The 23,607-nt window shown below is 40.3% G+C and overlaps 1 protein-coding gene and 4 non-coding genes across 5 annotated transcripts; 1 reads left to right on the top strand and 4 right to left on the bottom strand.

The window, feature by feature from the left end:
• Positions 1 to 5,119: 5,119 nt before the first annotated feature.
• On the top strand, positions 5,120 to 5,234 carry LOC117465274 (U5 spliceosomal RNA). The gene has a single exon (XR_004554179.1). It is a non-coding gene; the product is annotated as a U5 spliceosomal RNA (small nuclear RNA).
• Positions 5,235 to 5,599: 365 nt separating this feature from the next.
• Positions 5,600 to 5,713, bottom strand: LOC117465276 (U5 spliceosomal RNA). The gene has a single exon (XR_004554181.1). It is a non-coding gene; the product is annotated as a U5 spliceosomal RNA (small nuclear RNA).
• A 1,304-nt stretch (positions 5,714 to 7,017) lies between these two features.
• LOC117465273 (U5 spliceosomal RNA) lies at positions 7,018 to 7,132 on the bottom strand. Its single transcript, XR_004554178.1, has one exon. It is a non-coding gene; the product is annotated as a U5 spliceosomal RNA (small nuclear RNA).
• Positions 7,133 to 12,142: 5,010 nt separating this feature from the next.
• On the bottom strand, positions 12,143 to 12,257 carry LOC117465271 (U5 spliceosomal RNA). The gene has a single exon (XR_004554176.1). It is a non-coding gene; the product is annotated as a U5 spliceosomal RNA (small nuclear RNA).
• Positions 12,258 to 13,502: 1,245 nt separating this feature from the next.
• On the bottom strand, positions 13,503 to 22,294 carry mfsd13a (major facilitator superfamily domain containing 13A). The gene is made up of 9 exons (XM_034107816.2): positions 22,160 to 22,294; positions 19,278 to 19,535; positions 18,455 to 18,534; positions 17,093 to 17,542; positions 16,883 to 17,003; positions 16,549 to 16,645; positions 15,871 to 16,042; positions 15,288 to 15,481; positions 13,503 to 14,577 (listed from the first exon to the last, which is right to left on the bottom strand). Exons 2-9 carry the CDS (start codon positions 19,443 to 19,445, stop codon positions 14,327 to 14,329), a joined length of 1,533 nt encoding a protein of 510 aa, XP_033963707.1. The 5' UTR covers positions 19,446 to 19,535; positions 22,160 to 22,294; the 3' UTR covers positions 13,503 to 14,326.
• Between the last annotated feature and the right edge of the window lie 1,313 nt (positions 22,295 to 23,607).

Below are 23,607 nucleotides of genomic sequence, written 5' to 3'. Positions count from 1 at the left end.
GTGAGGCAGTAAGCAACTTTTAAAGTGTATCTTATTCAACCTAATAAGCATTTTTTTTCTATTTATTCATGTTTTTTGTACTAGTCACTCCCCTGTTAAAATCTGTTTCCTACCTGTTTTATAACTATAATAATCATATAAAGGTGTGCATTGGAAAAATGTGTTCACATAAATGGTGCCCAAACCGTGTGAGAACGACTGAGATTATCAGTAACTATCTAAAGTTTAAAAGTAGTGTTCTGCTATAATACAAAACAAAACGTCTGCCTGCTCTCCACAATGATCAATGATAGCGAACGGATGGTCAAAGTAAGGTACAAATAAACAGAATCAAACTAAGCCTGGTTAGTTTTGCCTGACTTTATAAAGTGTGGTTTTTTTAAATAAGTGGTTGCGTTCTAGTCACTTTGGTCAGCGCTACTGCTTGTTACAACTTTAATTTGCCGTACTCGCCATAAACTGTTATTGCTCAGGTTGATCCCGCCCCGGTTTTCGGTGCTTAGAGCTGGCTCCGCTGCGGTGTGAACAGGAAAAAACTTGCACATCTCAAAACATTCTCTTGCACTATTTTATCTGTTTAATTTGTTTGATATCCTATATATATATATATATATATATATTCATGTTGCACTGTTGGAAGAGCCTGTAACTTTGCCATATATACCTAGCTACTGCACATGACATGACAATAAAGCCTTGCATCTTGAATCTGTTGTCTATTTGCAATCGTTTAGCATCTCGTTTTGGGATCTTTTGCCATTTGTGTATTTGTTGGCATCTCATTGTAGTTGTTTTGCTTCTTTTTGCAGTCGTTTCACAACTTTTTGTTTTTATTTTAATGCAATTTTGTGGTCATTTTTGTGTCTCTGTTGTCATTCACATCACTTCTGGGTAATTTGCATTTGTTGGTGATCATTTACCATCCTATTGTAGTTGTGTTGGTTGTCTCTTTAGACGTTTTAATCTCTTGTAGACTTTTTAAAAGAGAGAACTTTAGTTATCCCAAAGGTACGGAAAAAGCAGGAAAGAGGACATGTATAAAATATCAAGGCTTTTTGTGTTTGGTCATTTGCATTAGTTTATTGTCTCTCTGTAATCATTGTTGCTTTTCTTTTATTGACTGTTTTTATTGACCGTTTGTAATGTTTTTATTGACTGTTTGTAGTGTTTTTATTGACTTCAAAACCATAAATGCTCACAGTCACTCCAAACTGAGGCACTGACCTTTTAGGCCCTGTGAAGCTGACAATTGAGCGGCCCGACCAAGCAAGGAGGCAGAGGCAGGACATCCAAAAATATAACCCAGCGTGGGCATTTATTAAAAACATGGGCACAACGTTCACCGCCTCAATCTGCGGTTCTCCTTTCACCCATCCTGCAGCCACAAAGATCTCACACACACACACAGCCCTTCAACAGACAGGGCAACAGAGCCTAAATACCCACACTCCAATCATCACAACAAGACACAGGTGAGGGGGGAGGAGACACCACAGGACACCAGGTGCACACAATCATCAGCCACAGACAACCTATACTGTGCAATCACGCCAACAAAGTGCCATATCACCCGGCCTGAAGCCGTCAGTCCATAGTGACGAAGTTACCTTCGTCACATTTCCTTCCCCCGGAAGCACAGTGTCTCTACAGTCTCGTGGGTCCGGGTCCGGGTCCAGGTCCAGGTCCGGGTCCGGGTCCGGGTCCGGGTCCGGGTCCGCCTCCTCGACCCGCAAACGCTGCTCCTCCTGCTGGTCTCTCGTTTCCTGCTGCCCCAACAGCCGTGGCCCCCTGGTCCGTTCCAGGCACAGCCACCCCCAGCCGCGGTTCCTCTCCTTGGTCCCTCCTCTTCCCTCTCGCAATTTTCACCTCCTCACTTGGTCAAATCCCACTTCTGACACCAATTGTGAAGCTGACAATTGAGCGGCCCGACCAAGCAAGGAGGCAGAGGCAGAACGTCCAAAAATGTAACCCGGCGTGGGCATTTATTAAAAACATGGGCACAAAGTTCACCGCCTCAATCTGCGGTTCTCCTTTCACCCATCCTGCAGCCACAAGGATCTCACACACACACCCAGCCCTTCAACAGACAGGGCAACAGAGCCTAAATACCCACCCTCCAATCATCACAACAAGACACAGGTGAGGGGGGAGGAGACAACACAGGACACCAGGTGCACACAATCATCAGCCACAGACAACCTATTCTGTGCAATCACGCCAACAAAGTGCCTATCACCCGGCCTGAAGCCGTCAGTCCATAGTGACGAAGTTATCTTCGTCACAGGCCCCATTCAGTGTTTGACATGGAAATAAAAATGCTGACTACATGAAAGGTCAATGCCGTTTGGAGGTAACATTATGAACAAAATGCTGTATTGGCAACAATAGAGGCTCTTTTAAAGCCTTTAATTATTCTGTGCACAGGAATAGACAGGAAGTTGTTTCCAATAGCTGCAAAACAACTAAAACATACTCAGCAGCAGACTGAAAACTGCTAAACCACAAAACAGGAAGCCTGCACCGAGCTCGGCGCGGCGTCAGTGTGGCGTCATGTGGAAATCTCAGTGTTTCTTATGAACTCCGAGCAAACTGAATACAAAGAAACAACAGGAGGTCATCAGCAGCTGCTTCATATGCAGAGAAATACAACTGTGTCTGTGTTGTTGCCAAATAATCACATTGTTATGTGGAGCAAATGGGAGTTAACGTATTCAAAACATAAAAGATCAAATGCTCATTGCAGTATAAAATACAATTATATATACTTAAAAATTACTTTAAAAAGATCGATAGATCATGCAAGTTAGATTTAACTTATAATATCATGTTGGATTTTGAGTATCATTCAACAAAAAAAAAGGTAAGGTAAGTCAGTGCAACTCAAATGATTTGACGACATTTTCAAGGCTCAGCAACAACATAAATCACATTCTGCACTCATACCCACACGCTTCAGCTGAGGACAATAATAATAATACGTGTTCTACTTGCCTGATTTTGTTTCCAAAAATGTCCCACAAACAATCTTCAGAACAGTTTTGTATCTGAAGAGCTGGAGCTCAAACTGCTTCTCGTCTCTGCTAACCAACTCTTATTTCCTGTTCTGTGCCAGGTTCTGTTTCTCTACTGAAAGAGGCAGCCAGTGATATATGACAGCACCGAAGCCACAAGAAATGGGAAGTCTGACTTTAGCTTAACTTCCCAACATATCTGTTATATTTATGCATTCTCTTTATGGCACCTCACTGACAGGGAGTAGACTGGAAAGAGTGGCAAGGCGGTGATTCATTATGACACTGTAACAGGGCAATACTCTAATTGAAACTTTGTAAATGAAAAAAGACAAGTTAGTCTCTAGACACATGTTGAAATGTAAGCAATTATATATATAGTTGTTATTGCAAATTTCAGCAGATGATAGGCAAACAAGAAAACAAGTTCAATGGAAAGATCACATTATGACTTCTAAACATCAATTTGTATTATTTACATGTGCATTTATTACTGCTGCTATCGCTGAGCACTCCTGCATATGTGGGCCATCTATGCCCTCTGTTGGATTTTCAGGACAAATACACTTAACCGCTCATTTTGAAAAAGAGCAGCTTGATTTTCCCCGATGAAGTCACTATTCGGTTTTTAAGGAGGTTTCATAGACTTGTTTTGTTCTGGTGTGGCTTATGAGGGGAAATACTAACAGTGTTAAGTATTAAGGGAGTAGGCCTAGTAAGGCATGTCTAATTCCTTTCTCTTATACTGTTCATCATTTTTGGCAATAGCTATTTTTATATGGCACAAAAGCTAAGAAAGAAACACCACACATTCAGATTTATAGGCAACCCTCCAAAAAGACCAGGTTGGTTTATAGGCTTATGCAGTTATTACCAGAGTGGAGGAATACTATGTTATAAGTAAAAGTCCTGCATTCAAAATGTTACTCAAGTAAAAGTACAAAAGTAAAAGAATCAAAATATACTTAAAGAACGAAGAGTAAAAGCATTCCTTATGCAGATCGGTCCATTGATTATAAGTATTGATCATTAAAGTGTTATCAAAGCTGGTAATGGTGCAGCGAGTTAACTACTGTGTATACTGCAGAGTCGAGACCACCTCATCCGAGACCAAGACATTACCAAGACCGGAGAGTAGCAAGACCAAGACAAGACCAAGACTTCAAGAGGTCGAGACCAAGTCAAGACCAAGACCAAGGCAAGGCGAGACCGAGTCAAGACCGGAACCAGACTACTGTGAATAAAACACTACATGATACTCTTACAATGTGTAAGATAACATAGTCAATTTGATCTAAATGATCCACGTCATCGTAAAAGGACACATGTAAGATATAAATTCAACTTCATCATATTTATTCAAAAAGTTATCCTTTTCATATAAAAACAGTAACATAGTAAGAACATAATATAACACATCATAATATAAATGTTACAGTATATGTCTAAGCAACACGCACGCACGCACGCACGCACGCACGCACGCACGCACGCACACACACACACACACACACACACACACACACACACACACACACACACACACACACACACACACACATTTGAATACTTTATTTGGTTCCACAAATGATATTACATAAGGGGCTAAGCAGCACAGAATACGGGAACACATAGCATCTCCCTCTCCACACGGCTCAGCTGCAGCTTTAAGGGAACACATAGCATCTCCTTCTCCACACACACACACACACACACACACACACACACACACACACACACACACACACACACACACACACACACACACACACACACACACACACACACACACACACACACACACACACACACACACACACACACACACACACACACACACACACACACACACACACACACACACACACACACACACACACACACACACACACACACACACACACACTTAAATGCAGTACTTGAGTAAATGTACTTCCCACCTCATGTCTTAATTTATCCAAGTCATATTTGGATTTACTCATTTGTATTTATTGACCTTTAGCCTATATCCACTAGTTGTGTCAGCCTCTCTCTCGACGCTCTGACACCGTCCCTGATGGGTGTAAGTCGCGAGGTCGGTCGCTCCACCTTTTCTAATAAAGGGTAGTACACTCATGTTTCTCTTCAGAGCGCATAAATCTTTCGCCTTTTACTAAAGATTTCCGTGGAGAGGAACACTATGAGTTCAATCTAATTTTTTGATGCCCTACCTCGTGCGGGGCTTCCTAAACTTGTTTATAAAAATAAATTAATGTCTTATTCGAATTTGGTTTCTATTTCAAATCAATAATCCTAATCTGTAAACCAAATACAGGTAGTGGGGTTAAATTACGCGATTTACCTCTGAATTGTAGTTGAGTAGAAAATAATGTCAAGATTCAAAGGATTTAATGTCATATGTAGCCCAGGTATAGTCTATCTCTATGGATGGACTATATAGGCCTACATGTAAATAGAAAATGTTTTACAAGAACAAAATGTAAAGTTAAATAAAATACCGTTTATTACGGAGATAATTGTACAGTAAATCGAATAATTTATGCCGACGCGCTTGCGCAATACCATTGTTATTTTTCACACAGAAAGAAAGCCCCACGCGAGGCAGTGCATCAACAAATTAGATTGGACTCAAAGTGTTCCTCTCCACGGAAATCTTTAGTGAAAGGTGAAAGATTTATGCGCTCTGAAGAGAAACATGAGCAAAAGGTGGAGAAACCAAACTCGCTCCTCTCTACCTCCCCCCTTTCTCCCCCTGCTTCTCTGTGAGGCAGTAAGCAACTTTTAAAGTGTATCTTATTCAACCTAATAAGCATTTTTTTTCTATTTATTCATGTTTTTTGTACTAGTCACTCCCCTGTTAAAATCTGTTTCCTACCTGTTTTATAACTATAATAATCATATAAAGGTGTGCATTGGAAAAATGTGTTCACATAAATGGTGCCCAAACCGTGTGAGAACGACTGAGATTATCAGTAACTATCTAAAGTTTAAAAGTAGTGTTCTGCTATAATACAAAACAAAACGTCTGCCTGCTCTCCACAATGATCAATGATAGCGAACGGATGGTCAAAGTAAGGTACAAATAAACAGAATCAAACTAAGCCTGGTTAGTTTTGCCTGACTTTATAAAGTGTGGTTTTTTTAAATAAGTGGTTGCGTTCTAGTCACTTTGGTCAGCGCTACTGCTTGTTACAACTTTAATTTGCCGTACTCGCCATAAACTGTTATTGCTCAGGTTGATCCCGCCCCGGTTTTCGGTGCTTAGAGCTGGCTCCGCTGCGGTGTGAACAGGAAAAAACTGAGCTTATCAGGCTCTAGCTCCGAACCGCCCCTGGAACCGCGTTGGTGTGAAAAGGGCATTAGCCAGGTGAACCTGTTTGAATTTGGGAGTGGACCTCCCATCCTTCAGGGGGGTGCGGGGGGTTGCTTAAAATGTTGGAGTTAAATGCATCAATCATTTATGCGAGTGTGTCTGGGCTCCTGAATCTTTCTCAGAGCCTCCCCTCTCTCCTCTCCATCCTCCCTCCCCTCTCTCCTATCCCCTCTCTCCCTCCCCTCTCTATTATCCTCTCTCCCTCCCCCTTTCTCCCCCTGCTTCTCTGTGAACAACTTTTAAAGTGTATCTTATTTAACCTAATAAGCATTTTTTCTATTTATTTATGGATATTTTACTAGTCACTCCCTGTTAAAATCTGTATTTTTGTTTTACTGTCCTATACATAAAAAACATTTCTTACCTGTTTTATAACTATAATAATTATATAAAGGTGTGCATTGGAAAGATGTGTTCACATAAATGGTGCCCAAACCGTGTGATAACGACTGAGATAACTTAGATTAACAGTAACTATCTAAAATTTAAAACTAGTGTTTATATTTTTTACCTAACCTGAACCGTATTTATCTGGAGCAGAGCTCCAAGGACGAAATATCTTTCACTCACTACGTATTTTCTTGTTCTCTGACATTAAGAGGACAAGACAGTTTCTTTTAAACAAGTTTAGGAAGCCCCGCACGAGGGAGGGCATCAAAAAATTAGATTGAACTCATAGTGTTCCTCTCCACGGAAATCTTTAGTAAAAGGCGAAAGATTTATGCGCTCTGAAGAGAAACATGAGTGTACTGACCTCTCACAGAAAAGGTGGAGGAAGCAGCCTCGCGACCTACACCCACCAGGGACGGTGCCAGAGCGTTGTTAGGCTGAAACAAGTAAGCGGACCTGAAGCGGACATAAAGGTAAACAATGACAGCATATACTGTAAATACAGCTAAATATGACTCTGATCAATAGACCGATTATAAAGTGATATCGGGAAACTATAAATATAAATTAACATACATGTGTTTTTTTCATTATGTTAACACAATATTTTTTTTTGGGAGAAAGTTATTACTTAAAAGTGGGGTAGGTCATTTTGGAGAAACCTGCTGGAGTGCGCTAGAATTTGAAAATACACAACCGGAAAAAATCTGCCACTTCCTTACAGAGCCCCTCCTCCAACACACATGAACGCGCACATGACCAATGAGGGCACGAGATAAGTTTGTGCACAGGTGGAAGGCTGACAGGCAGGTAGGCCATCCAGTTACTTTAGCCGGGCCGGCTAAAATGATTGGTCGTGCTTTTTAAAGTACTATGGCTTCCACAGATGACATTTTTTATAGATTTTTTGCCAAAACACTTATTCATTGCTATCGGGATGTTAAGAGCATTCCATGGAATATAACAAAAAGTGTATCTCGAGCCGGTTTCTGAAACGTACCTACTTACGTAGGTAAGTTTGAATATCTTAAGTGCTTTGACAAAAAATCCATAAAAAAATGTCATCTGTAGAAGCCGTAATACTGTAAGAAGTACAACCAATCCGATGGCCTACCTGCCTGTCAGCCTTCCATCGGGGCACAAACTTATCTCGTGCCCTCATTGGTCATGTGCGTGTTCGTGTGTGTTGGAGGAGGGGCTCTATAAGGAAGTGGCAGATTTTCTCCGGTTGTGTATTTTCAAATTCTAGCGATCTCGAGCCGGTTTCTCAAACGTACCTACCCCACCTTTAAGGTAGCCTATAAACTAAATATAATTGAGAAGTCTAAAAATATTGACAATGTGTCCATTTTGATACATTTCCCAATTTAATAAATGTCACAATTGATTTTTAAAGCTATGTACCCAGAATCAGCACTTCTCTAACAGGGCTGAAATAGAGGAGTATGAGGCATGGGTGATCTGTTTGGTATTTTGAGCAAAACACTTCATAGTAGTGATGTTACGTATTGCGCCGAGGCATCGGAGCGTGTGTCGAGTAATCCCCGAAGCTTTTTGTGAACCTTGTATCGAGGCTTGTATCGTTTTGGGCCAATGACGTAACCGATGACAAACGAAGCCTGCTGCCTGTCGATACCACGTGACTGCTTCAGAAAGCGATTCAGATCGGTTGAACCGTTGAACCACAACGCTCATATCACCCATGGATGATATGAGCATGTCCCCTCTCAAAAGAAACAGAAGTATTAATCAATCTGAATGACAGTGTATATATTTATGTGATTATATATATGAGGTAATTTGCACTTTGTGTGTATGGTTTTGTGAATGTGTTTTGAGAAAATAAGCCCTGCTTTCAAAAAATGTGTTTTAGCATTGAAAAAAACGGACACAATGTTAATGTATCTCTGTTATGTGAGGTGATCTCTGCAGCTTACAGTCATAGGAGCATACTTATTTTTCACCCTTTTTCAATGGGTAAATTGGAAACTTGTAATAAATATAATACTTTGCCCTTTCAATTGTTTTTTTCCAAATGTATTTACCCAAGCTTGAATATTCTACCAGTACTATTCTAGTGCGCAGTGCAGGTCTGAAACCACATTCAAGCAATTTGGGATGTGTCCAATCTGACAATAGAAAACTTGAGAGAAAAACATTAATCTTCCATGCCTGAAAACATCTTAAATAATTGTTCAAACATTCCCCTACACAACCAAACCCCAAATCACTTTTCTGATTATCAAGACATTTAATTGACCAAGTACAACATTGACAATAATGTAATAATAATTACAATACAAACCTATCATATTTTTCAATCTGATATGGGTTGATTGGGGTGTAACAGAATGTAAAGGCTCAATCAACGGGTATTACAGTATCACACACATTATTCAGGTCGCAGCACACTTCAGCTATTTTATCCATCAATGTAATCCCATCTACATCTTTAGAAAGTAAAAAATACATTAGTAATATATTACAAGCTTTTCTTTTAAGTTAACATTTTCTGTTGTTACATTATTAATTTCAAATGACATTTTGTCAATCATTTCATCAGTCTGAGTTGCAGTGCCAGTCTCTGGTTCAATCATTCCTTCTTCTTCCCCAGTGGCTCCCAGGACCGGTGCGGGCTCTTCTGGAGATGGAATATCAGATACCATGCTGTAGAGATCAAGTGGTGCGATGGATGACCTTTTTCTGGCGCGTTTATACCTGGCATGTGTAGCAGGGGAAGGTGCTGTAATTTTCTCGTGGCCCAATTTGACAGACGGTGCCCAGTCAGGATGATTTTTGTCAAAAAGTGCCACTGGTTTACCTGCAAATAAATCAGATTGTAGGTCAGTTATATCCTGGGTGAACTGTTAATTAATACAAATTTGACCTCTTTTGACAGGCGAAGTCAGACTTTAGATATATTTAAAATGCTGGTGTCAAGACATTGGAACATGACAAATAATTGAGGAAACCAAAAGCCTCTGAAAAGGTGCCAGGGACTGTACAGCCTTTACTGTTTACATATAATCAAATGGCCAGTAGGGGGAGGAATTTCTTTAAATTACAGTTAAACGAAGCACTGCAGGGGATTGACAGACTGGTGGGAAGATGACCTGAGCCAAGGGATGACTTTGTTTTGTAGATACTCCACAATCTGATATGTCGATCGATGACACAGACTCCAGGATTCATATGTCCTTGTTAAGATACATGTCTTAGTAAGTGGGTTGTATGTTGATTTTGAATGTTTGTATGTAAAACCTGACACTTACCTGACGTGAAATGATCCCCACAAACGCGAGTATAGTTGTGGTTGGATGGTTTGAGATCCTCCCGTCCGATCCTATTGAGCCATGTTTCCCGTCGACGCTTTGAAAGTGCATACATTGCTTCACCCTGGTGTGTTATAACCGCCGGCAGCCTGTAAAATGACTTTGGCCCCTTGTTTCGATCACCTCTGTTGCCGCAGCCAACAATAGCACAGAAGTTCACCATTATATGTCCGATAAAAAACAGGTAGGCTATGAGTATTACGGTGTCTGTTTTGGTACTCCAGTATGGCCGCTGGGCTGACGCCGCGTCACCCGTGACGTCATATGCAAAGCCTCTATAGAGGTCGGAACATGTCAAAAGTATTAATAAATAAATGTAGGAATAAAAAAATGAATAAATACAGGACTAAATATATTCCAGTGTTTTCAGATAGGGTTAGTGTACGTGCTGTGGCTCAGCCGGAAAGCAGTTGACTCTCAACCGCAGGGTCCCTGGTTCAAAGACTGGTCAATACATATTTTTTTTGTTTATAAAAGCTACAGCTAAATGAGATAATGTAGTTAATATATGTATTCTTTGATATGGTTTAGCATTTCTCAGGCTACAACATGATTAAAGGTGGGGTAGGTAAGTTTGAGAAACCGGCTCGAGATCGTTAGAATTTGAAAATACACAACCGGAGAAAATCTGCCACTTCCTTATAGAGCCCCTCCTCCAACACACACGAACGCGCACATGACCAATGAGGGCACGAGATAAGTTTGTGCCCCGATGGAAGGCTGACAGGCAGGTAGGCCATCCAAGCCGTACTACTGTAAAAAGTACAACCAATCCGTTTAGCCGGGCCGGCTAAACGGATTGGTTGTACTTTTTACAGTATTGCGGCTTCTACAAATGAACATTTTTTATGGATTTTTTGCAAACCAATTGGCTGGAAAGTTTCATATGGCTTCATCTCGAGTCGCCATCACTACTTCATAGACATGTTTTTTATATATGTTATACATCTGAGACTAGTGATGTTACGTATTGCGCCGAGGCTTCGGAGCGTGTGTCGAGTAATCCCCGAAGCTTTTTGTGAAGCACGTATCGAGGCTTGTATAGTTTTGGGCCAGTGACGTCATCGATGACAAACGAAGCCTCGCTGCCTGTCGATACCACGTGACTGCTTCACGAAGCGATTCAGATCGGTTGAACCGCTGAACCACAACGCTCAATACCCATGGATGTATACTAAGAACCATATTACCCCTCCTGTACCCGGGCCCGGTGACACGATGGAATCAAGAGAGCTCAGACCCTCACTCATATCGAGGTCGGAACATGTCATAAGTATAAATAGATACAAGCATAAATAAATGTAGGAATAAAAACATGAATAAATAAATACAGGAATAAATATGTTACAGTGTTTTCAAGGAGCTTTAGTGTGTGTGCTGTGGCTCAGCTGGAAAGCAGTTGACTCATGACCGCAGGGTTCCTGGTTCAACGACTCGTCAATACGTCTTTTTTGTTGTTTATAAAAGCTACAGCTAAATGAGATAATGTAGTTAATAAATGTATTCTTTGATATGGTTTAGCCTTTCTCAGGCTACAACATGGTTAAGTTTATGAATATTATTAAGGAATACAAATCCCTCTTTGCAATGTTTAGCAGCCTCCTTAGGCTTTTCAATCACAATCATTAAACTGGAATAAATACAATATTGTTAACATGAAAATATGATTTAATGTTCGTTGTTTAGAGTTATTCTAAGGCTTTACTCAATGGGAACTCGGTATGAGATAGAGCACACTGTTGAGATGTCCAATCTGCCTGTTTTACACACTTTGACCAACAGGGGGTTTGTGTTCAAATGAAGCCCATGATGAAGCCTCATGAGATGAACCCTTTTGCGAACCAATTGGCTGGAAAGCTTCATAAGGCTTCATCTCACCATCACTATCTGAGACCTATATATTATTCCTTTTAAAAAAGATAGCATATTAGGAGAGCTTTAATCAAAACACAGTTTATTGCGTGGATGTGAAACTTCTGTTAATCACTGTTGTTATATTCAGTGACACGACGAGTTTCTTTTTCACAAGATTAGGAAGCCCCGCACGAGGCAGGGCATCAAAAAATTAATTCGAACTCATAGTGTTCCTCTCCACGGAAATCTTTAGTAAAAGGCGAAAGATTTATGCGCTCTGAAGAGAAACATGAGTGTACTGACGAAGGATTGAAATGGTAGAGAATCCTATTTTCTGTTATACAATGTACAGTGATGGTGCAAGAAGCCCATACTCCTTACTGTTCCGTAATATTATTATTATTATAGAAAACCTCTTTTTGTTGAAGAAAGGGGATTGAAGATAAACGATTTCGTCTTTAAAAATCTAAGCAATATATGTTTTAAACATTTGAAATGTTGCGCGCAGTGCATGATGGGTAACAGTATCTTGATCTCTGTCGTTTATTCCGTACTTGAAGAGTTTGGTTACCCCTTGAATTTAGAGAAACTAAAAATAATAATTGTCATAACAGTAAGAGTAATGAGTACATTTAAAAAGGAATTATAGCTCAAACTCACAAAGGTATACAATATTATGTCTTGAAACTAGATGCATGCGCTGTACGCTCTGAGAATCAAAACGAGAGAATTACTTCCTGCTACTTCCGCCTTCGCACAGAAGTCTTCACATTACAAGTAGTTGTTGTCGTCTCTGTGAATGTGAAGTTTTCTTATATATCCCCGTCAAAATCAATATTAAAAAACTGCCTACATATCATTATAGTAGTTAAAACAGATCTCGACATGTGACCTGTGTACGCCATTAACACAGCCTTTGGTTTAACAATCAAACAGACATGATCAAATAATCAAATTATGTATGAAGATTCCGTCTCCAGGGAAAAGAAAGTTTGGGGCTCTGCTGGAACTGCTACCCCCGCGACCCGACCACGGATAAGCGGGAGAAGATGGATGGATGGATGGATTCCGTCTCCATACACTTCTGTTAAACTAAGTAATGTAGCTGAACATACTCTTTTTCTCCCCCTTTTACATTTATTGTTCTACTTCTTCTAATTTGATCTTTCCAGGCGTCTAATAAGTTTAAAGAAAAATCACTATGTTAGTAACTTATCACAGATTCTGGCGAAACCCTGGAAATGGGGAGCACAAGAACTAATCACTTTTTCTTAATTTACAATACTTACCCCGATTATCTTTATTGGATTGATGATTTTAACTTACATGGAATTCTTGACCTGCAATCACATAGCAAGCCTATGAATGTCGTTAGTATACTTATAAACATTTGGGTCTATATTCTCTCACTAGACGGCAAACTGTGGGTGCCTTACAGTTCATAATGGCTGTTACCAATACTTGTAGACCCCCCTAAATCATTATTACACATGTCAGTGGAATGAGGTTAAATAATTACAACAAACAGATGTCACAGCAAAGCAGAGTTTAGTTGACTTTTCAACATATATGAGGTTTATTTGTGGTAATGCCACATTCTTCATATAGTCAGAACAATTAGAAAAGTGAGCACTGTTACCAGCTTAATCTCCAAATGACACAGATAAAATATATCACAATCAGAATGTTAGAAGTAAAACAGACAAATGGCAGTTTTGTGCAAAAAATCATCAATACTGTATGTATCCGAAAATTCAGTTCTCCACATCATTCTGGCAAGCTATTCTGAGAAAATGTAAAGAGCCAGTAACACATACATCAGCTCTGAAGTGATTTCCATGCAGTTTCTATAGCACTTTAAAAACATTAATGCAACTTTATGTCATGTTATTCACCTTGTTATAACATTAGAAATCAGAACTGTCGCTCTGTGGTAAACCTACCCTCCTCCTGCTTTGAATTAAGCTGATATTACTGACAAATTAGCTAGCAGTAATGGAATTCAACTTTTACCCTATAGTCCAAAATAATGATTTAAAAACAGTTTGAGAGAGGGCACCCTATCTTTGGCGCATACCACGAAACGTAGTCACCTTGGTTCTTCGACATCCAAAAGGATTGATTGGTTCAACTTTATATTTTGGTCATCTGTTCAAATATAAATATAGGTCATTATTGTAATAAAAAATAAGGCAGGTTTATTTCATGTTCCCAATGGGATTTGTCAGCCTATTGTGCATTTTTTCTCGTTCCACATATTGTGTAGTGGTTCATATTCTCTCACACAAGGCTGGGCTGCTCAGAGGGATTATAAAACTGACAATTTTAAAAGTGTCTGTGTGCAGCTACACGCAGCTCTCTTCAGTTCATATGGCCTTGACATCGATAAGGTTGCCTTGTTGGTTCCCTTGCCTCAGGGTCTTGATCCCCTGCAGCTTGCGGCCGTGGAGGGTGAAGCGAGACCAGGCTGCCAGCTGGAGCAGGGCACAGGTGATAGGCACGAACACCAACATGTAGAAGCAGCCCAGGCGCACGGGCGGAGTCCCTGAGCCGGAAGCAACGTCAGCCACAGAGACCAGAGAGTCCTTCACGGGGTGCCGATCAAAAATATCATAACCTGCGGAATAGAAATCCATAATTAATCACATGATCATTCAAGGTACGAAAAACACAAATGAATCAAATCACACATGGAACCATTTCAGAATATATGCCCCTGACACAGCTGTGCAAAAAATGTGTAGAGCAGGATAATGATCCCACTTCTAAACAGGGCCCTTAGAGTAACAGAGATCAAATAAGAAAATTGGTATTAGTTGGGAGGCTTAAGGAAGTCTTATTTTAATAAAACCTTAGAGGGGTTGTGTATTTGTATTGTGTATTTCTATGATCACAAGGAAATCCTGAAGTTGGGTATCTTTGTCCTTTATATTTTTAGCATATGGAACTGGAGAAACCTGTAAATAACATGTCTTTTGCGGCATCAAGACAGAAAAAATGCTTTTTTTGGCATTTCAATAATGACAGTTTAATTGGGTTGTGTAACTAAAGAGTCATGTGGTCATTTTTAACCTGTTAAATAAAGCAATTTGAATAGGTGTAAATAACATTTGTGTTGGGTATAAGTAAAAGAAAACACTGACAGGTTTCATTTTACACTAAGGCTTATCAAGCATAGTCTTCAAAAGTTACCACATTCATTGATGCAGACACAGATCCGCTTGGAATTCTAGAAATCTGCAGTGTCACTGAGCTGCTGAGTCAGAAAGACACATGAACACAGCCGCTTATTTACACTTCCTTGAGAGGAGTGTTTTCCGTCAGTACCTGTGTAAACACACAGCAGCCAGGTGCCGATGAGAGGGGCGAATGTCTGGCCAGGTTTGGTCAAAAGGGCGACCATCCCAAAGAGGAGAGCAGAGGTGGCCTGCTGACGTTTATTCACCACAAAGTCCTCGTCCACCAGATCTGAGATAACCAGTTTCAGCAGCTTGCATGTTCCTTCTGTAAACACCCGGTTACTACAAGGGAGAGAAGGTTCTAGTTACAGGCTCCAGCACCAACAGTAAAGTAGTTTGTGAAAAACAAAGGTCAAGAGTATATTATTCAGTTGTTTGTTAGAACATTTCCATAACTTGAGGTGTGTCAATCATCTTTCCTAATGTCTATTTGTCCAGTCTTAAAGAATGGGAATGGTTACAGTTGCTGTGCATGCTTAGGTGTGCCTGTTTGACTTTAAGCTAAGGGAATACACTGCGACAGAAAGAGTCCTTGATGTGTCCCTTAGAATATTGCTGTGTTTGTGTATTCAGATTTGAGAAAAATGAACAAAAACAAGCAAACAAAAGTACAAGCGTTCACACATCGGACCCCGTGATGCTTGTGCTGATGTGTGTGTGCGTTGCCATACCTAGCAATGAAGATGCACAGCAGATAAATGTGGTCAGCCCCAGCCAGCAGCATAGCCACACTAAGTCCCAGTTTGAGCATAAATAGCCAGCGGATAACCTGGTAAACACCGTAGCGCTGGCACAGTGTCAGGAAATACAAGTTGTTCAGGTGGGGGGCAATGTAAGAGATGCCTGCGTGGGGGGTAAAAGCAGAACTGAATTAAACAAAAACAAATCAGAGGGAAAAAAAAGCAATTGTAACATAAAGAAGTCGGGTAGCAAATAATATTGAAATGGAAATATATCTTGAATAAGATCTGTTTCTTGCATTTTTTTTTAATACATCACTGGTTTTCTGAAATGTCCATTATCTTTAATGATGATTTTGGGCCAGATTGGTTCAAATTACCATGATGCATTCATGTAAGAAACTCAAATGGGTTTGCAATATAAAAAAAACTTGTATGCAACTAGCTTGCATCATGCCAGTAATGGTAAACATTCTAAATGTGTTTCTCATTTATAATATAAAATAAAGAAAATCACTCTTAGATTTAACAGTTTGTGATTCCCTATAGTGTTAAGCCTTTACAATGCTGCGATAATAAATGCGGTATTAATTTGAGTCTGTACTCCCTAGCTGTAGCACTACGAGTCATGATTTCAAAGACCTGAATGTTTTATTTGTTGTCTCTTACCGAGTAAGATAGAACCTGTGGAGGCAGATATATTGTCAGACAGGAGGTGCTCCAAGAAAAGAGGAAAGAAGTTGCTGTTGAAGTGGCAGTGAAACACCTGCAGGGGGAGCAGAGACAACAGAGAATGGTAAGTAAATACAACAAAAACAAGCTACTGTATCACATGAGAGCGTTATAAAAGTAGTCACAGTTTAGTCTTCTAAGTTAAAGACAAATAAACACACCATTAAGCTTTCACTGTTTAGGGGCTCAGTGATAATCCAGATTTTTCATTTCTCAAAGGGTCAGAAGAGTTTTTAGCACATGTTGTAGTTGTTTGTTGTATATATCTCACCTGAACAAGGTTCATAGAAACAAACCACATGAAGTTCTTGTGCTTGGAGAGCTGCTTGAGGTACTGTCCAATGGTGACGGGTTTTTCTGGGTTGGTAAGTGGAGCGTTGCCAACATTCAGCCTGAGACAAAAAGAGTTAAGTGAGACGCAGAGGAAAAAGAAACACCACAGCTCAAAAACACGTCAACCAGTTCAATTCCAAATCCTTACTCTTTAAGTGCCAGGGCTTCGTCCTGTCTTAGACGCACTTCCTTTTGGAAACGATGCTGTAGTAATCGAGACACAACGACAAATCCCAGGATGGAAAAAGCTGCGAGAGCCACGCAGAAGAGACGGAAGTAGTAGAAATCCTCTTTGTCCCAGAAGGAGTAGGACAGAAAAACAGAGAATGAGCCGAGGGCGCTGAACACGGAGCAGTGGAAGTTGAGGCGCGTGCGGTCGCTGTTGGACACGGCGAGATCGGCCAGCAGGGCGCTGTGGTGGAGGTCCACCATGGAGAGGAAGCCGTCGTACAGACACAGGCACAGCAGGAACTGCAGGCCGGGTCGGGCCCACGCCACCCAGAAGGCCAGGAAGGACAGAGCGAAGAGCGGGCCATTGGTGGAGAGGGCCTTCACGCGCTTCAGCACCACCTCTGGATTTGATATCTGAGAGCCGGACCTGGGTGGAGAAAAAACATGAACACATGAACTGACTTGTTATACTCTGAAACCTTTCTGGTGAAGTCATTCAGAAATACAAAGGTCAAACTAAAAATAACTGTTGTTGATGACTGTGTAAATGCTCACATTTAAAGTTGATACAAATCAAAGAGAAATGTGTAGACATTTCCACAGTATAATGTTATTATAACGTCACAAGTTACGACAGTACAGTGACGCATATGGTTTAATCTCAATAAAGAGCAATCACAGACGGAAGCTTAATGTTTGATAATTCTCGCTCTGACGATGTGTTTACCTTTTAAACACGACTGCAGCTGATAAAAGAGGTTACTCTGAAAGAACAGGGTGGGCATGAGTCATAGCTAAGGGGCAATGTGTGCGGGGAACCTCCAAATGTAGTAACTGGAGGGATAGAAAGGTGATGGGATGTCAGAATCAAAGAGATCATTTCGTAATTGTACAATCCATGTCCTTATATTCTAGGGAAATGTCACTATTGAGTTTCAAAACATACAATTTATCTAATATATTACACTATGTTGACGTTGGTAAAGCTTTTAGTCATCAGTATCTCTTTGAGTTCTCCGCTGAGGTTGTTGATACACATCACTGCAAATATGTAATGCTGATACAAGTCAACAGTTCAGATCTAACATCTGTTTCTTGCTTGTATATGTTGCATATCTTGAGAGGGTAAATCACATGTAATAATAATAATAATATCACATGACATTGCATTTTCTCAATGGAGCTGACGTGTGGGTAATCTACTTAAATGTTTTGGTAGCTTGTCTGTAGTCATGTGAGGAAGTCTAATTGTTGACATTGTTGTAGGTAGGCTGAGTATTTTTTTGCAATTTTTTTTTATTAAACATTATTTATCCTAGAAAGAAAGCTGGATACTTACTGAGGAGAGCTGAGGAAGGCACGATCACTCAGCCAGCCGAAGAGAGGGTCATTCAGACTGTTCCATATGAGGAACACCGTCTGTGGAGCAGCAGAGAGAAGGAGTGATCGTTTATAAAAAACCATCACATAAAACACAAGGATGGTTTATTTATCAATTAAAGCATGAGATAAAGCTTCTGGGAATTAGAAGAAGTCCCATGGGAGGACTGTGGATCTTAATTAACACATTAATTACAGACTTCAGTTGCCATTTTAATAATTGTGTTATTATAATCAGGCAATTTTATTTCAAGCTTTTATCAGAAAAATATTAAAGCAGAAATGTTACTTAATATTCTACTTTCAATCAGATATCAAGAACCGACCAATTAGGTTTTGTTATCGGAAATAAATGTGAAAAAAAGTAATCCTGACCTTAAGTTTTCCGTTGATAAACAAATATCATATGTACGATATCTTGAAAAAAAAGAAATTCTGGTTACCCTGCCTTTCCGTGTCTCATTACATGTTCCTTATCCAGATGGTTATAAAAGATAAAGAACTGCATACGAACACGATAGCTACCAAACTGGTTAGCAGGACTCGCATACAGCCATACAAATCACCGCTGTTGCACGGCAACGGCAAACTAGTGTTTCATTTTGAGCCTGGGCCACAGGTAAAAATCTAATTTGGATCATGGTTAAGTAATGTTCTTTTGATATGTATATGTGGATCTCTCTGCATCTCTACATCATTGCAAAAGAGATTTCCTAGGCTTATATACAAGTTAAATGAATGCAATGAACACCTGACACAGTGACAGGTTACTTGTCCCTCACCTCTCCCACCCAGAAGGACACTTTATCGATCTTGTAGATGGACACGAAAGTCTCCACGTAGTAAAGCAGGAACACATTGTGCAGGATGGAGGTGAACAAGGCCAAAGAGCCGTAGAGCACTGCAGTAGAGACGACGCTTTGCCAGCAGCCCCATGCTCTCCGGCCCATTCTTCTTTCTCAATCACTCTGCTGCCTTTTCTCTTTGTGCCACGCTGCAAACATCTCAGGGCCGACCCCGGGTCACCACCTCATGGTCGCCTGCAAACATACAGAGCAAGAGGATAAATGGTTATTTTCAGTTCAGTAGACAAACGGTAAAACACATTATTCTCTCCCCCTGAAGCAAAAAGACTTGATTTAAATGTTAGCGCTACATTTGAATAAGCCAAACACATTTCTGAACCTTATTGGAAGTTACAGCATTGTCTCTAATATTTCAAGTCTCAGCAAAGATTCTGTGCAGACCAAAAGGAAGTTATTTTCATAGCAATGCTGCTGTAGGTAGTCATTAAAGTTAGTTAGGCCACGGTTCCTTTCTGCTTTGGCCCCCGCCTTTCTGTGGTGAGCTTTGTAAAAGTCGTTCTTCTCAGCTCTTTGTATGACCACTCCCCTGACTTTCCTCCACCTCACCAAAAAGCTAGGCGTCTTAACTGTGAGACTATAAAAGGAAAGTCAGATCCTCAGGCTTTCTATTCAGGCGACGTGCTTTCACTGGGCTTTATTTTCCACGGGTGTCTCATTCATAATTGCATTCTGTCGAGGGATGAATCCTTTTTAGAAATTGAACTGTGTGAATGCTTTTGGTTATCTCTCTCAAACATATCAGCCCAGAGTGATTACGTTGTTTTGTATTCCACACAATATAATGTGGTTTAAAGTCAAACAGGCACACCTAAGCATGCACAGAAACTGTAACCATTCCCATTCTTTAAGACTGGACAAATAGACATTAGGAAAGATGATTGACACACCTCAAGTTATGGAAATGTTCTAACAAACAACTGAACAATATACTCTTGACCTTTGTTTTTCACAAACTACTTTACTGTTGGTGCTGGAGCCTGTAACTAGAACCTTCTCTCCCTTGTAGTAACCGGGTGTTTACAGAAGGAACATGCAAGCTGCTGAAACTGGTTATCTCCGATCTGGTGGACGAGGACTTTGTGGTGAATAAACGTCAGCAGGCCACCTCTGCTCTCCTCTTTGGGATGGTCGCCCTTTTGAATTAAATTATGCAGCCTAATTCTGATAGTGTTTTGAACATTCACGAAAATAAATGTAACTCCCCGTAAAAGATAAGTTCATAATATGTGATTGCTTTAATGACAAAGAAACTATATGACATTAAAAGCACCCAATGTTGTCTCCATGTCACATCTCGTTGTGAATGACTGTCTTTTCTCACACAAGCCAAGGATACCGAGTTCCCAACAATGAATGTAAATCCTGCTTTCGGTTTGCATAGCCGTAGACGATGTGTCACTTTCCTTTCAAAGCTCCTGGTGCAGTCTCACACGTAGCACCCTTGGGAGAAAAATTCCCTTCAACAGGCTTCTAACTTCACACCTGACTCCCACATGCTCCGACTTGCCCTGATCTACAAACATGCTCACACAGCTTGAGTCGGGGAAGCCATATAATAGCTAACAATAACAGTGTCTCAAGGCAATGTTTCTATTAGCTTCAACCACAAAGCATCAAAGAAAACCTTTAAACGGCATATAAGTAGCAGGGAGATAGCAACCTTAGCCAAAGCAACCTCCTTTGGAGTGCAATAAAAAGCTTTCCAACCCTGTTCCTATCAGATCCAAGCAGTAGAGCGGCTGCATTATATCGCATCTCTCACACATGGTCTATCTCACTAAGATTAGAGGTAATCTATCCTGTGGATATACAAATATCCACTTCATGTCCTCTCAGCCACAGCACATCCAGGAGCTGCTGCTTCCACCTGTGGACGTTTATTGGCAGAGTGATCAACCTGTTGCAGCTATTCACTCGGATAGCCGAAAGGTGTGATGACCAAACACAGTGCCTGAGCTGCTGATTGATTTCTGGAACACTAGAAAAGGGGGCATCTTATTCATGAGATTTTTGCACATGGCTACATTAACAATGCAAGCCTTAGTGTGAATTCCGACTACCTGCTTGAATATTATTTGTTTGTATGGGTGTTCAGTCTTTTTCATCCTTCTTTCTTTTTGCATATATGATACTGAAATGAAAGTCAATTCACTTCCTTATTCCGTATGCAAAGTCTGGATATGTCTCATTTAGAGTCAGACTTTGTAATAAATGGTGTATTGATTAATTCGTCTATGAGTGTCACTATTGCACCTACAATTTTTTAAACATATTTTTAGTTAAACTAAACAATATAACGTCACCACTGATCATGAATTAAATAGTGCTTGAATCAACCAGCCATCCTAATTATTGATTTTCGTAATATAAGATACAGTATAATAATCATGTATCCACTATCCGTTGTGTTTACTTCCAGCTAGTAGTAAGCACGCTATCATAATGTAATAAGCTTCGACTATTGTTTCTGTCTGAGTCTGAAGTTGAACCGGTTCATATTCGATCACAAAGCTTCAACTAACAACCCACATGTTGTGTAGTCTGCTGTGCCTGATAGTAGTAGCTGGTAGGATCGATAAATATGTCGAATGATACAAATATGTATAATACTAATCTATTATTGGGTTGCAGAGCGTTGCCAACTCAGCTACTGCTAATGGTTAGCACTAGCTAGTCTTATTTAAAGGCTAGTATTAGTTAGCTGGTTAACGTTGAAAGGCTGCCTATCTGGAGATAAACACATTCACAATTAGCTTCAAGTTATTTCTATATCACGGTAGTATAGAAATGTTACGTACCGACAAAAAGGCTGTTAACCAGACCGAATAAAGGGTCTGTTTCTCGGTGGGAAGCGGACTTGTTGGCACAGGCTCTTCCGCTCGTCACCAGCAGCTGTGTCTCGGTGGAGGCGGACAGACAGACTACGTCACGACATCTACAGTCGGCTTCTCACGTCCATGGATGCTCACGTCCGACGGTCGTAGTGGATGAAACGTGGGTTTCCCGGTAGACAAACAGATAAGATTTACAGCGACACCCAGTGCCAATTTCACTAGCACCAGCTCCCCCAGCCTATTCATAAGTGAGTACAACAAGCGCTACCATGAAGAGCTGCTTGACCTGCAGTAGTTTCCATTGCCACATTGTTAGCCTACCACTGAATCTCAGAAGAAAAAAATATTGGTATTTTTATACAGCTATATTAATAATAATAATCATCATCTTTATTTGTATAGCACCTACAATAAAATTGCAGTTCAAAGTGTCACTGGCAATCTCCATCAAATTCTAGTTAGACTTTTTACACGTCAAAATTCCTGATACAACACCAATATGAACAACCAACATCAACGTTTTTCCACATTTCTATTTTGTATGTATTGAAACATTAATATTATACATCTGTTGTACAATTTGAACTTTTACTTTAGTGCAATATTTGTAACATTGTCTTTCTGATATTTTAGTGCAACATTCACAAACAACTGTACAGCCAGTTGTGTGATTCATTCACATTGAACATAAAAGGTAACATTTAGAAAAGGTAGCATTTAGAATAGGTGTCCTACACTGAACAAAAATGCAATATATATATCATAGGCTTTAGAACCAAGTGCACGATTAGTTTGTGCATCACTATTTTGAACTACAATCTACTGATTGATTAACTTGAACTTATTTTCCAAAACATTCATTTTGGACTTTTTCCCTTTGTCATGGACTTGTCCTTTGTACTTCATCTCCACAGCCTTTATTGGCTTTATTATCTTTGCATTCACTTATAGTGCCCTTTCTACTGTCCATGGTACATCTTGAAGCACTCAATGTGCAGTGGTGCTTTGCATTTCTCACATGCAGATGCACATGCCTCAGACTCTGGCCTGCTTACCACCCCCCGCACCAAACTGCGAACCTTCGGGGACAGTGTGGCAGCCCCCACCCTCTGGAACGCTCTCCCTGCGGAGATTCGCAACATCCCCACACTCGACGCCTTCAAAAGGGCCCTCAAGTCCCATCTGTTTGCCAAGGCTTTCGGCCCCTAATCGATCTGTTGTTTTGTCTGTCTGACTTTTGTTTTGTTATGTTTGTTTTTGCCCTATTACTTGTAAAGCGACCTTGGGTCCCTTGAAAGGCACTATATAAATCCAAGCTATTATTATTATTATAGGTATGTTAGGCTCCTCGTAAAGAGACACAAAACTTGAACCCGCTATGCAAGAACACTGGGACGGAGACTTAGGTGAAG

Source organism: Pseudochaenichthys georgianus, chromosome 19, assembly GCF_902827115.2.
Source record: "Pseudochaenichthys georgianus chromosome 19, fPseGeo1.2, whole genome shotgun sequence".
NCBI lineage: Eukaryota > Metazoa > Chordata > Actinopteri > Perciformes > Channichthyidae > Pseudochaenichthys > Pseudochaenichthys georgianus.
This window is presented reverse-complemented; position numbering and strand designations above follow the sequence as displayed.